The sequence below is a fragment of the Sceloporus occidentalis genome, unplaced genomic scaffold, assembly GCF_023333645.1.
Source record: "Sceloporus occidentalis isolate IW3139 unplaced genomic scaffold, rSceOcc1.0.p SCAF_1, whole genome shotgun sequence".
In the NCBI taxonomy this organism is placed as follows: Eukaryota; Metazoa; Chordata; class Lepidosauria; order Squamata; family Phrynosomatidae; genus Sceloporus; species Sceloporus occidentalis.
This window is the reverse complement of record NW_028316981.1, coordinates 43597137-43610822: the sequence shown is the minus strand read 5'-3', so window position 1 is coordinate 43610822 and position 13686 is coordinate 43597137. Positions and strand designations below refer to the sequence as shown.

Here is a 13686-nt window from a genome sequence, read left to right as displayed (position 1 = left end):
CATATCTGAATTCAGATTTTTCCAAAGTATCTTTACTGGAAGACAGACTTTACCAGAAAGCTAAGGCAGCCACTTAATAAATCAAAGTGTAAACTACTCGTCCTTAAGGGATACTCTCTAAATCTCTTTTTATATAGACATATGCTCTAAAAGTTAAAAAAATACTAAGAAACCTGTTAAGAGACATGAAATCCAACTTCTTTTCCTGATATTAGTATAAGGAATCTATTAAGGGAAATACATATGGCCAATCTCCGTATGTAAAAAAGAAAAGAGAAAAAAACAGTTTCAAAAAAATTTGTCACCAGATCAAAGAGAGCAGAATCAGGCTTAAATCACAGAAAAGCAAAATATAAAGAAAGGTGAACAACAGCACAATCTGAACAGAGAATGTTCCTTCTTTTAAGAGGAAGAAAATTCTGTAGCTGGAAAGAGGATGCTGACACTTTCTATATGTTTTTGACACGATCAAACAAGAGCACTACTCCAGAAAGACTCCCCCAACTAAGTGTAGGTTGTTATAATGTGTATATGTTCTATAGTACCTATTTCCATTTTATGGTTGTACAAGACTGATGGAGTACAATGATCCTTCTTGCTCCTGTCTGACCCTTTCACAAAAATACAAGCTGTAGGAAGAGTCCCAATATGAAATGCCACTTTACAGCAGTGGGAAATAAAACAAAATTCTTCCTTTGGGAAATGGAAAAAAAAAGTTCAGTTCAAGCAGGAAAACATAGAAGTCCTTTAAAGCTTGGGCCTTAAATATATGGGATGCTAGAATCAATAGTGAGCTGTTGGAGAGAAACCATAACTCAGTCACAGGATTTGCACAAAAAAGAAGCCCTAGGTTCAATATGTGGCATAACCAGTTTGTCAGAGGTTTCCTGAGACTCCACACAGCATACATAGAGCCCGAACAGACAGGCCAAAATAAAGCTGCTTTGGGTCACTTTGGAGGTATGCTGCCTGTCAGAGTAGACTAGGGATAGAGAAAACATGGCCTGCTGGAAACAAGTGATTCCCCAAGGCTGTTGTAGCCTCAAAGGGTCCCCAGCCCTCCCCAAAATGGATCTATAATTTGGTCAAAAATGAATAGCATGGAGGGGTGGTACTTGCCATTACAATGTGTTTGGAAGACTTTTACAAACCCACTTTTTCTTTTTCTTTTAGTTCCGGATTGTGCCTTTGTTTAAAACAAGAAATGACTGACTGGTTACTTCCGGTCTGGGGGCGGGGGGAAGGCTAGGCTCTCAAATACAGCAAAATGGCAAAATAGCCAAACTAACGCTTCCCAGAAGCTTTGTTGTTGACCATTTCTTGGGAGAGGTGTATGAAAACAAGTTGATCTCCAAATGGGAGTGGTGAGAGCATAACTGTAGGTGGTGTGGCCTTCCAGGTTTCTGAGGTAGCAATGCAGCTTCCCAATCCCATACAGGATGTTATGAAGAATAGCTGCTGGGATAAATGGATAGAGAATCTGACTAGTTAGCAGAAGTTTCTTGTTTCTCTGGAGATGTATGGTACTGTACCGTGCTGAGTGAAAAGGCAGCTAACTGGCTTTTGTGATACATTAGAGGCAATGGTAAAGAGAACGGACAGAGGAAAGGAACAGAATTTTCAATGGTGAAACAGTTTATCTAGAAACCATCGAGATCATCTCTTGCCCTTTGGCAGCTGTTGTCTCACATTTTGATGGGCTGGTTTTCAAAGTGCTTCTTCACATGGACAGAGATCCTGCATTGTCATGGTGACTACGATGACAGAGGTCTGTCATCATTATGACTGATCATGATTCCCCCAACTTAGTCGGTCAGTGGCCTGACTTAAGTGTTTCTCAGGTGCTGGAGATTGAGGTGTTAGGAAATGCCAACTGCAGCATGTTTCTGGTCATGGGATGCCCTCAGAGTCCTGCCACAATTGCCTCTCCCTGGGTATCCTGCAACTGGGAGAAGACTGCAGACATAGGGCCTGAACAGACATGCCAAAATAAAGCTGCGTTGGTCACTTTGGAGGTATGTTGTTTAAATGATGCCTGCATCCTAAGAGGCCAGAAGCTGCGCCAAAGCCGCGCTCCAGTCCTAAGGACTGGAGTGCAGCTTTGGCACAGCTTCTGGACTCTTAGGATGTGTGTGCCATTTAAACAGCATACCTCCAAAGTGACCAACGCAGCTTTATTTTGGCATGTCTGTTCAGACCCAAAATTTCCCAGCACCCTGATTTCCAGCACTTTCGAAATGCTCTCATCTGGATATTGCCAGGCTGTGAAGGTAGTTTGGGTGGGGTAGGTGAGTCACATTTGATTGCCTCACAACTGCAAATGTTACTCCAAGAAGTTACAATATCTTCAGTCCAGTATATAGATTGTATCTACTGAACAGGATGCTAGCCACTAATTTTAAGAAGGTGTCGCTTTTTAACTGAAATGTACTTACCGGTATTTCTTTATGTAAAGCTCATTTATTCATTAATAAAGAGACAAAAAGAAAGTTCCTATTTTTAAGGCTACATGGTAGAAGCCACTGTTGTTACAATTTACACACATCCTACATTCCTACATTTAACCAGTGCAACACACATTAATCAGTTTTACATAAAAGAATGCTTGATCCTGTCACAGACTGAGTAGGATAGACCAAAGTGCTACCTGCTTGGTGGTGCTTATCATGCATTTGTAATTATAGTTTGCCTATCTCCAGTCAGAGAGAAATGGTAAAGTATCCTGCATAATTAATCATTAATGCCACCATGCGCCACCATGCGCCTGCCAAAGTTTGCAGATATTTTAAAACACAGCTCTGAGAAGTGAAACGTTAGCTTGTTCATATGCCATAACAAAAGCATCATTTTCTTACATGAGCAATTAAAATGTTCAGAAACTTGTACAACTGATTTTTTTAAGAGTTGGGTCTCAGAAACCAAAAATAACAGCTGCACATCACTAGGCTATGGGAAATATTTGGCGCTCTCTCTCTCTCTCTCTCTCTCTCTCTCTCTCTCTCTATATATATATATATATATATATCCCATGTCAGTCCATCCATTCATTCTCATTCTAAAGGGCTCTAGTTACATTTAGACATTTTCCTCTACATTTAATAATAAGGCTAGCATATTCACAACAGGAGGTTTGGAAAAATTACTAATAAATCACATATGCTGAAAATAAGTTTGACTGAGCCCAGAATGACTCTGAAACACTAAAAGGTTTTTTTTTAATGCTGTTGCTATGTGTCTTCAAGTGAACTCCAAACTCCAGTGACCCTAGCATATGGGGTTTCTTGGCAATAGCTCTTCAAGGCGGTTTGCCATTGCCTTTATTGAAAGATAACCTAAAAGATTTGGTATTTCCTGGTGATCTGCTTTCCAAGTACTAACCAGGCTGGATCCTTATTAGCTTCTCAGATCAAACAGGGTAGGGTGCCTATTGTGGAGAAGATGACACACAGTAATTTAGCTGCTGTTCTGATGACTTCACTTCTGCCCAGTACCAAAGGAAGATGATATAGCAGAAATTAAAAAAAAGACATGAAAGTACAATATTTGAAAGGAAATGCACATTAACATGACAACTCCAGAGATCATATGAACACCTACAACAGAGCTGAAGTTTTTCACGGCTGGTATCTATAGTTTTCTGTGGGTTTTTTGGGCTGTACCAGCCACTGTTGCAGGTGAAACATCTGGAATAAATTCTTCCAGAAAACGACCACACAGCCCAAAAACTCACAGAAAACTATCTACAATAGAGATTGTCTACTTCAGATTCAGCCACCAAAGATTTGGACACCAAATAGCAAGAGAACCCTAGGCTGGCATCCTATTAATTACAATGTTTTACGGCCAAATTAATAAAATTGTAATTATATGAATTCACTTTTATGGCCAGTGTAACACTGGGGTGGCTTACAAGGTAGGTTTTTCAGGGGGTAGCATGGAAATGTAGCTATGCCTTCAGATGCAAGAGCACGGTCACAGCCTTATAAACCCTTTTTCTTGTCCATGAACAGAATCATTAGTAATCACAGAGACCGACACATACCTATGATAATTTTTCAAAAGAATACATAGCCCTAAAGAATTTTCAGTTATAAACCTGCACACAAACAGGGTGCTACTATAGTACTTAACACTGCAGATTACATAGCCAACTGCAGAAGGCCAGAGACAATTGATGGCTAAAAAAACCAAACTCTTGCACAAAGACATCAGCACAGAATGCAGTGATCATGCTTTTAAAATATTAAGAACCTGCAAACAAGAAACGACTTAAAATGAAACAACTAATTTCCTTATAAATTCAAACCATAATGCAGGACATTTTTATATTTTACCAAAAATCCACAAAGCCAACCAGGCAGAATGCCCTATTTTTTCAGGGAATAACATAAACAGAGACACTGTATTGACTTAAATGTACAGAATATGGTAAAAACAAAAAACAAAGCATCATTTCTCATACAGAACTGGGTTGTTAAATAAAGTCTCAGTTCTATAATACAATACTGGTTACTCTAGATATTAGATTCCTTTACATCGCCATACTGAAAACTGATGGGATTTGTGTTTTATATGAATTTCTAACACCAGGAGTTCAAATCTTCCTCATACAGATGTTATTACCAGTTTAATGAAGCTAGTCTTCATTTGAAATAATTTTCCATGCAGTGGAGATCATTACTTACAACTACAGGATACAGCAATGGGCACTCCCATGGTTCCTTGTTATATAAATCTGTTCATGGGCAAACTGTAAGGTAACATCCTTAAAGGCACCAGTGGCAAACCTTTCATATAGCAATACATTGAAGATATCTTTATGGTCTGGATGAGGGGAAAATAATGCTTGGGGAAGTATGTATTAGTTCAGTCCATCTAGTTATCAATTTTACATGTAGCAACAAAACTGAACATCCATATAGTCCTTTTCCTGTTGCTCTCTTCACCACTGAAAATCACAAATTGTTATTGATCTTCAGTAACTAATGCCCATACTTAAAGAGACAGCCATGCCAGGTATGTTAAAAGAACTATTAACTATAGCTTGACCTGCACATCTGTAACAGTGAAGAAAATTACTGTAAAAGGACCAACAAAACGTAAGCAACAACTGCTTCCAAGAGAGTATCCTCCTGACATAATCAACCTCAAGAGAGCAGCCATCATTTTGAGAGAAAAGAAAAATTCGGCTCTACAGAGGACATGTGAGCAACAGTCCACAACCCATTCCATTTGTGATAGATTTCCACCCAGTACCTACTAACTACTGTGCTACTGTATGGTCATTAGGGAAAGCTATCCATTATTAGAAAGTTTTGAACCTTTTGTGACAACCATTAGCAAGACCCCTGTTACAGTTTTCCATCAGCCACCAAATCTATGGAGACAGCTGGTAAAAACTATCCTGTCACCAGCAGTCAGCATTGTGTTTATTCCAAGCATTGTATCTTTTCAAGGAGAATAGTGACTGGCATAGTGACTACATCAAACAAAACATCACCTACCAGTCCTACAATCTTATGCAATTGAATGCAGATGTACAAAAGGTCATCCAGACATGGGGAAACAAACACAGAGTTATATATCCTAATTAGGAAATTTGAGCATCCAGTGGCTATATATTTAACTTGGAACACAACAGCCGCTCTGTTTTGTCTGGGTTTGGAAATGTCATCTCTTTAAGTAATTTGGAAAAAGGGGGAAATCCCATCTTTTTCAAGCACTTTTGGGGGGGAGGGGGGATTCTTGATCCACTGACCTTAATACCACGTTCTTAATCTAGAGGATAATAAATATTATCTGAAGCATTTTGCTGACACTGTTTTAAAAAAGATGTGTGTGTATGTAGAGGGAGGGAGAAAAGAAGATAGAGAAGGAAAGGTGGATTCAATCCTCTTGGGGTCCAGAACAAGACACAAGTGCTGTTTTTCCTTTCAATCACCTATACTGATCGATTACTCGATCATTCAATAGAAGCATCTCTTGAAAGTAAACACTGGATGTTGATATGCAAAGGGTTATTATAGAGAAGTTCGTGGCATAAGCTTTTGTAGACTGGGACTAGTTTATCAGATGCAGACATACACTCAGTCTATAAAAGCTTATGCTCCAAACATCTTTCTCTCAACTGGCCTCAAAGGTGCTACAATATACCTTTAAGTACCAATCCTGACTAACACAGCTATGTCTTTGGCTCTTACTGGACATTATTGTTCCTGAAACTCCAGAAACTGATTCTGAGATCCATATCAGTGGCTATGAGGGAGAGATCTTTATTTCCAAAGCTGGATCTGTAACTTATATCTAAATCTGTTCCATAGCAATACATAATTTACCTGCTGGAGTGTGGCTTCTAAGTTTTACTTTGATGCAGTTATGCCTCCAAGAGAGATTTCCATTATTATGGAGATGAAATACCTTTAATGACTGCAATAACGTAATTGTACCCCAGGGTAAAATTCCTAATAATGCAATTGTATAGCTTTCAAGCACCAATAAGAGACACCTTCAAGGCAGGTTGTTCATTAAGGGTGTAGCGCACAGTAGCTCTGCTTCATGAGAAGCATAAGAAACCTGAAGCAATAAAACTCTCTTTTCAAAACTAGCTCTGCCTCCTGGGCAAGCATCTAACATCACATTTGGTTCTGCTTCACTGTCTGTGGACACCTCTAGTGCAACATTCCCAGCAGCACAGCAAGATTCATGCTATTCCTTTCTTGAGACAGTCAGTCTGAATGTGAAACTCCACTACATGTATCCCAACGAAGCTCCTGACAAGTGATCATGAAACAACCATATTCTGGATAGGATTTACTCCTAAGCATGTAAAAACACACAGGATTGAAACACAAGGGTGTCTTTTTCTTTTCTTTTCTTAAACAGTACTTGCTATAAAAGACATTGACAAGCAACTAAATGAACAATACAAGGATGTTTGTGAGGCCATCTAACTACTGCTTTGTGTTAATGATCACTATGAAGAGAGTTCATTTTCACTGTTTATTCTTTCAAAATTTCATTTCCCTCTGACTCACCTATGACCCGCTCCCCCCATGTGAGTATAATAATTTGCCAACTGAGGAAACATTTTATTCATCTAATGAGGTGAATAGTGTTGTTGAATGCTTATGCCAAAATGAAATATTTAAGGCATCACAAGACTCACTGTTGCATGAATACAAAGTGTGTCACAAAAAAACTTGTTCTGTCAATTCAAGTGCACTGGTGCACATTTAGAAATCAAGTTGAGACTACCTAATCTCCCATTTACTTTCAGCTGTCTGTTTTTTAATTAAACAAACTAGGGAACTTATATAGAATAGATGAAATTATTTCCTCTTGTTCTGTTTGCTGACATATCTAGCTGAAAGCAAACCAATCTAACCATCTTACTTTGGCTGCACCCAAAGTGATATCTCTAAACCAAATATGACAATTGCCCAAATAACTTCTAAATAATTTCTATTTACCAGGAAACTCTCCATTTACATTAAACATGAATAATAAGTTGTTTCCCTGAGATGATATATTTTAATAGCTGTTTTCTTCAGGCTATTCAAAATAAAGTACCAAACTTCAAAATATGTGGAAAAGAAAATAAAGTTAAAAGAATGTAGTGATTTCAAAAATTAATATTGCTGCTTTCTATCTTCTGGCTGAATATCTGCTCACATTTATTTTCAAGCTGATTCGCATGGGAGGCATCAAGAACATTAGTAGTCTTTTAATGCAAGCAATAGTTAGTACTGTTCAGATATTACCTCTCATTTTCTCTTAGGATCTCTTTTCCTTTCTTCCAAGTAAAGGTAGGCCTTGGAGAAGCTTTAGGCTTACACTCGATGGTTGCGTCACCACCAACTTTAACAAGAGTTAACCTTTTCAAGTAGTTTTTGGAAAAATCTGGACTCACAGCTGAAAGACAACATGGGAGAGGGCTTAGAGTCAATGAGAACCATCATAAAACTTTTTTTGTTTATTACTGATCATTTAGAGTTCACATAACTATACTTCATAGTGCCCCCTCTGCATAACAAGAGCACATAGCTAAATAAACATATGAGCTACAAAGATGCCTCTGACAAAGTTAGAAAGCATTTCTGGGCACAATGAGACTTCACTTTTTGCCAATTCTCCTATCTGGTGCAACTCCTTCCCCTGAAAAGCTATTCCTAAGAAGCAGGAGAATCAACTGGAGAATCGATTCCCTTTAGAATAAGAGCTTGGAAAGTTACTTTTTAAAAATACTTATCTTGCAATTCCAAATTCCCCATAGTGGTTAGATACTTTTATAGTTGTTACGTTTTAAAAGGACCATATTATTTTCCTAAATTAAAATGATTACCTAGTTGATCACTTTAAGAACAAACAACAATCAGAATTTTACAAGTTTGTGATACAAAACTGTAAGGCCACATCCTCCTGTAACTATAAAGTTAATCGAAAAAGTTACACTTCAAAGGAGGTAAAGTTATCCCTCACTGTGTTACATTCTTAATATAATTTAAGGACATCTTATAGACAAAATGTATAATGTGTGAGGTTGTGTTTGGGCCTAAGAAGATGGTCAGGATAGTATGGGTTAAGCCCCTGTATCCTGTCTCTGTCCCTGGGCTGGTACAGTGATGGGCAGTTGTTTACATGTCTGCCAGCTACCATGTCACAGAGCCGCTCTTGCCGCATGTCTCTTTCCTGCCTCCCCCATAACAGCTTGTAAGAGTGGAAGACCCCCATCACAGCATTTAAGAGTGGAAACAGGGTGCCTGGGGACACCCATGTGTGATCAGGCACCTCCATCACAGGCTGTGATAGGGTCTTCTGAGAAGACGTGATGATGGAGGCAAGTAGGAGACATGTGGGGCCCTTCAGTGTCCTAGCTGTTGCTGAGGAGTTTCAACGAAACTCTGAGGCAAACAGCAGATCTTTTTGTCTTAGGCTAAGGCACCTTTGGACTGGGCTCAGTCTGGAATCACTGGACTGGCATCTGGACTGGCTGATCACAGTCTGGGGCTAATGGCCTGCACCATCCATACCGGACAATGCCAGGCCAGGGGGAACACAAGCATTTCGGCCCTTTGTTGCAGCCAAAATAACACATTTTCATAGCATCTTAAAGACTAAAAAGTCTTTAAACACAACTCACTATTTATAATTAGTTACATCCAAGTTATGAAGCAGATCAAAATAATAACTAAAAACCATAGCCCCTATACCTTTCACAAGAAGCAATGTGTTGCACGCATCAATCTCCTTTAGATGTAAACTAAACACCTTTGGACTTAAGTCTATGAAAGCCTATGCTACCGACTTCTTGCTCCCAGTTAGTCTCAAAGGTGCTGCAAGATCCCTTGGCAAGTGAAAACTTGTATGTGTACAACAAATAGCATCAATAGGCCTTTTATATGAAATGATGAGAAAGTGTGACTCTGGGGCTGCATGTGATCCCCCTGAAGCTGTTTTGGTGCCCTTCATTCTTTCTAGACAGTCTGGAATATCCTCCTTCTGCCTTCCCTGCACTGCAAACTTTCTCTCCTAAATAGGCTACAGTCCCTCTACACTATTTAACATTTTAAAAAAGCTTGCTTTTCAAAACCAGATGTGGACCTCAGACGCCTTCCTTTCTTGTTTTTCCAGTCTGTGAGGCCACTAGAGGATCCTCAGGCAAGAAAATCTGTCTCCTGACCTAGCCCAACCCTACTTTATACAGGGCGGCTTGTAGCTCCTATGTCAGCAGAGCAGGAGATCCACTCCAGATTTTAGTCTGAATTTTATAGGATCTGTGTGTGTTGTATGCCTCCAAGTAATTTCCAACATATGGTGATCCTAAGGCAAACCTATCATGGTGTTTTCTTGGCAGGATTTGTCCAGAGGATATTTGCCACTGACTTCCTTTAGGGCTGGGAGAGTGTGACTTGCCCAAGGTTAAGTGGGTTGCCACTGCCAGGTGGGACTTGAACTCTGGTGTACCAGTATCCCAGTCCAGCAGTCAAACCATTGTACCACATGGACTGTCTAAGGGATGTTTGAGGAGAGCGGTAAGAACCTCAGATCACTCATATGAACCTCTGACTAAAACCGAGAATGATTTCACTCCTCCACTGACATGAAAGGACCTAGTTATATCATCTGACATCTCCACATAAAGTCTTTATTTTCCAACAATGCCACTCACAACAATTATAGTTTGTATACATGCAACGGACAGTGTAGAAATAGTGCACTTTGACATTACTTTAAGTGCTGTAGCTCCTTCCTATGGAATCATGGAATATGCTTTATAAGCTCTTTAGCCTTCTCTGCCAAAAAGTGCTGATGTCTCACAAAACTATAGACCCCACAATTCTGTAGGATGCAGCCATGGCCATTAAAGTGGTGTCAAACTGCATTATTGCTACAGTGTGGATGCACTCTGAGTATCAGTGAATAAGACTTGAGATGATGAACTAACAAATCATCATGGGATTTACATGTATGCACACTTCAAAATATAATAGCTTAGTATAGACTAAGCTTTCTTAGGCGGGTTATAGACCGCTGCTTTGAGGCGGTCTGCCGCCGCCGTTTGCTCCGTAAGGGAGCCGTCGCAGCCACACCGCGCGGCTCCCTTGCAGAGCAAAAAAGAAGCTCCAAAATGGAGCTTCTTTCTGTGGCGCCTCTGTGACTCCGCGAGGCGCCGCTGGCGCATTTGCGACATCACAGGCGCCACGACATGTTCGGACGCACAGCGTCCAATACATAGAGATGGCGCGCGCCCGTATGAACAGGGCGCTGCCATCTTGTACGTATTCTATACGTACTAGGGTTAGGGGGGGGCGGAAGCACCGCCCCTTCCTAACCCTAGTACGTATAGAATACGTACTAAATGGTGGTCTGTAACCCGCCTAACTTTGTATTTTTAATGCTTTGTGTTGTTTTAACTTGGACTGTTTTGTTAGCCTCCTTGAGTCCTTATCCTGGGAGGAAGGTGGGATATAAATAAATAAAATAATAACAATAATACAGAGCAGGAGTGGAATTGTGCCAGCCATCCCTTCCCCACCCAGACCTTCCACATCCTGCTCCCATTCTACAAACCTCTTAAGTATATCTGACAGTTGTACAGCCCTTTGTGTTCCTCATCCATACCTGGTTAGCATTAATACAGGGACACTTCATTCCACTTTGATATCTTATAGTCTTTCTGCTATTGTAGCAGGGTGCCTTGAGCTCATAGTTCTCTTTTTGAACTTGTGTATAGTGTGTGGCAAGGGATTAACTGTAGCCCCCTTTTCCTGCATGTGTTGAGTGGTTTACTAATCCAGTTCAGGGACTGGCTGCAGTTTAGTTTGGTTCCTGCCCCAGAAACCAACCAGCTATGCTGACTAACCTGCAAGTGCAGAAATTTGGGATGGAGCTGGAAGGGGAACCTTCTTCTGCTACAGCATATGGAGAAGGCATGGTCTGCATCAACATCCCTGCCCAGTCTCCCTATTTTAGTAATGGTTCCTGTGCCCTGGACAAAGGTTACTTGATGGAATTTTACCACCACTAACAATGGGTCTCAAGGATGTAGGGTTTATTTTATTTTATTTTGTATTCATGGCAACACTGTAGTTTGTGGGGATGCAAATCCTGGACTATTTTGTCCTCTCATGCAAGTACATTGCTGCAGTTTACCCCTCTGCTGCAGGAATAAAGAAATATTTCTCAGCAGTATTCTTCTTGAATCCGAGTATTCCAAAATGCTACAGAGGAAGTGTTATGCAGGCAAAACACATTTAATTACCAGGAGAAATCTGTGGAAAAGTTTCAGCACTCTATTATTTTCCTCTCCCAGCCTGGAAAAAAAATTGTGAATGTTCTTTCCATCCCTAGTAATTTGGTGCCAATTGCATAGCTGTGTATTTCTGTCATAATTTCTCATTGGAGGGAATGGATTGGATCTGTAGCTGGTCTAGACTGAACAGGGCTTCCTGCTTCTCACTGAGGATTTGCCATGAGGGATTTTAGGTTGCCACTTCAAGGGCCCAGCCCAGTTCAGTTGCTGACTCTCCTCCCATAGACCAGGCTGCAAGATAGACCCATATTATTAATTTGTGGTGTTGTGTAGTGGTTGAGCATTTGACTAAGGAGTTTATTGCATGTAATTTTAATGCAAACCCAGACATGGGATGGGATCAGGTTGGAATGGGTTAAAACTGATGTTACCACACACAAAATTGCTGCTGTGCCACCCGACCATCACCCATCCTCCAGCAGTGCTCTAGCAGTTTTCCGTAGTACCAAAATCGGCTACTGGAAGATGGGTGATGGCTGGGCGGCAGCGCAGCAGCAATTTTGCATGTGGTAACATCAATTTTAACCCATGCCAGCCCAATCCTGTCCCATGCCCAGGTCAGAATTAAAATAGCATAAGATAAAATCCTATGACTCTGGAGACCAGGGGTCAAATCCCTGCTCGGCCATGGAAACCCAATGGGTGATCTTGGGCAAGTCACAGTCTCTTAGCCTCAGGAGAAGGCAAGAGCAAAAGGCCACTGAGCAAATGTGGCAGGAGCTGGTCTGGAAATGTTGCCAAGAAAACCCTGTGATAACTTCACTTTAGTTGGAAATGACTCAGATTGGCAAGTGTTCTGAAAATTGAGGAGTGGCCAGCATATCTGTGGGAACAGGGATAACGGAATAAGAAGTAGGTGGTTTAACTATGGTCTAATCTGCACTGCAGAAATAATGCAGTTTGACACCATGTTAACTGCCATGGCTCATTCCTATGGAATTCTGGGATCTGTAGTTTGTTGTGGCACCAGGGCTCTCTGACAAAAAGCTAAATATCTCACAAAGCTGCAAATCTCAGAATTCCATAGCACTGAGCCATGGCAGTTCGAGTGGTGTCAAACTGCAATACAGATTAACCCCAAAAGCCCCAGGACTCATATTAGTGAATGGGAGATTAGCACAAGCACTCCAGGATCTGGTGTGAAGGAAACCATAATAGAAATTCATCCATTATAGTGGATCCCTGGAATCTGCTGGGGTTTGGTTCCAGGACCCCTTGTGGATATCAAATCAGTGGATGCTGAAGTCCCGTTATATTCGAAGGGGTAGTAAAAAGGTGTCCCATATAATTTTTCCCCCAAGCTGTGAATGGTTGAATCAATGAATGCAAAATTTATGGATATGGAGGGCTAACTGTAACAATAAATACCATATACACTCAATTATAAGTACACCTCATGTATAGACTGAAAGCATGTTTTGGACCCAAAATTATGGATTTTGAAATAATCAATGGAAAAGATGGGGATAAAACTTAGGAGCATGTAACAAAGGATGTAAATGATGAAGCAAAAGAAAACAATGCCAAAGAACTTATAAAATCCCAGCAAGCATAACTATTTGTGCTCATTCTAAAGGCTGGGTGCATGAAATGACAGGAGAGGGGTCAGTGCTTCTAGGAAAGATTACACTGCTGCCTTTTACCAGAGGATGGTTCCTTTTTAAATAAGAATTAAAGTACAGTACTTACATTGACCCACAGATATGTTGACTCAGTTTTTTTAGGTCAATTTTTTTTACTAACATTTCTAGGCGTATACATGAATATATGCAGTAATATTTAAAATTTATTACAAATACACAGCAGTTCTCGAGATCAACTCAATTTTTCATCAACTTCTCATGCTTATGCATAGCATAAGTGACCTATCTAAC

General features: G+C 40.3%; 1 protein-coding gene across 6 annotated transcripts in view; it reads right to left on the bottom strand.

Moving 5' to 3' along the window:
- The window catches only part of LOC149321341 (contactin-4-like), a 700468-nt gene that overhangs the window by 132125 nt on the left and 554657 nt on the right, over positions 1-13686 (bottom strand). For all 6 annotated transcript variants that reach the window (XM_089519801.1, XM_089519827.1, XM_089519837.1 and 3 more), the window contains one exon: positions 7761-7911. In XM_089519801.1, coding sequence (XP_089375927.1) covers positions 7761-7911 — 151 coding nt within the window. The remainder of the gene's footprint in view (positions 1-7760; positions 7912-13686) is intronic.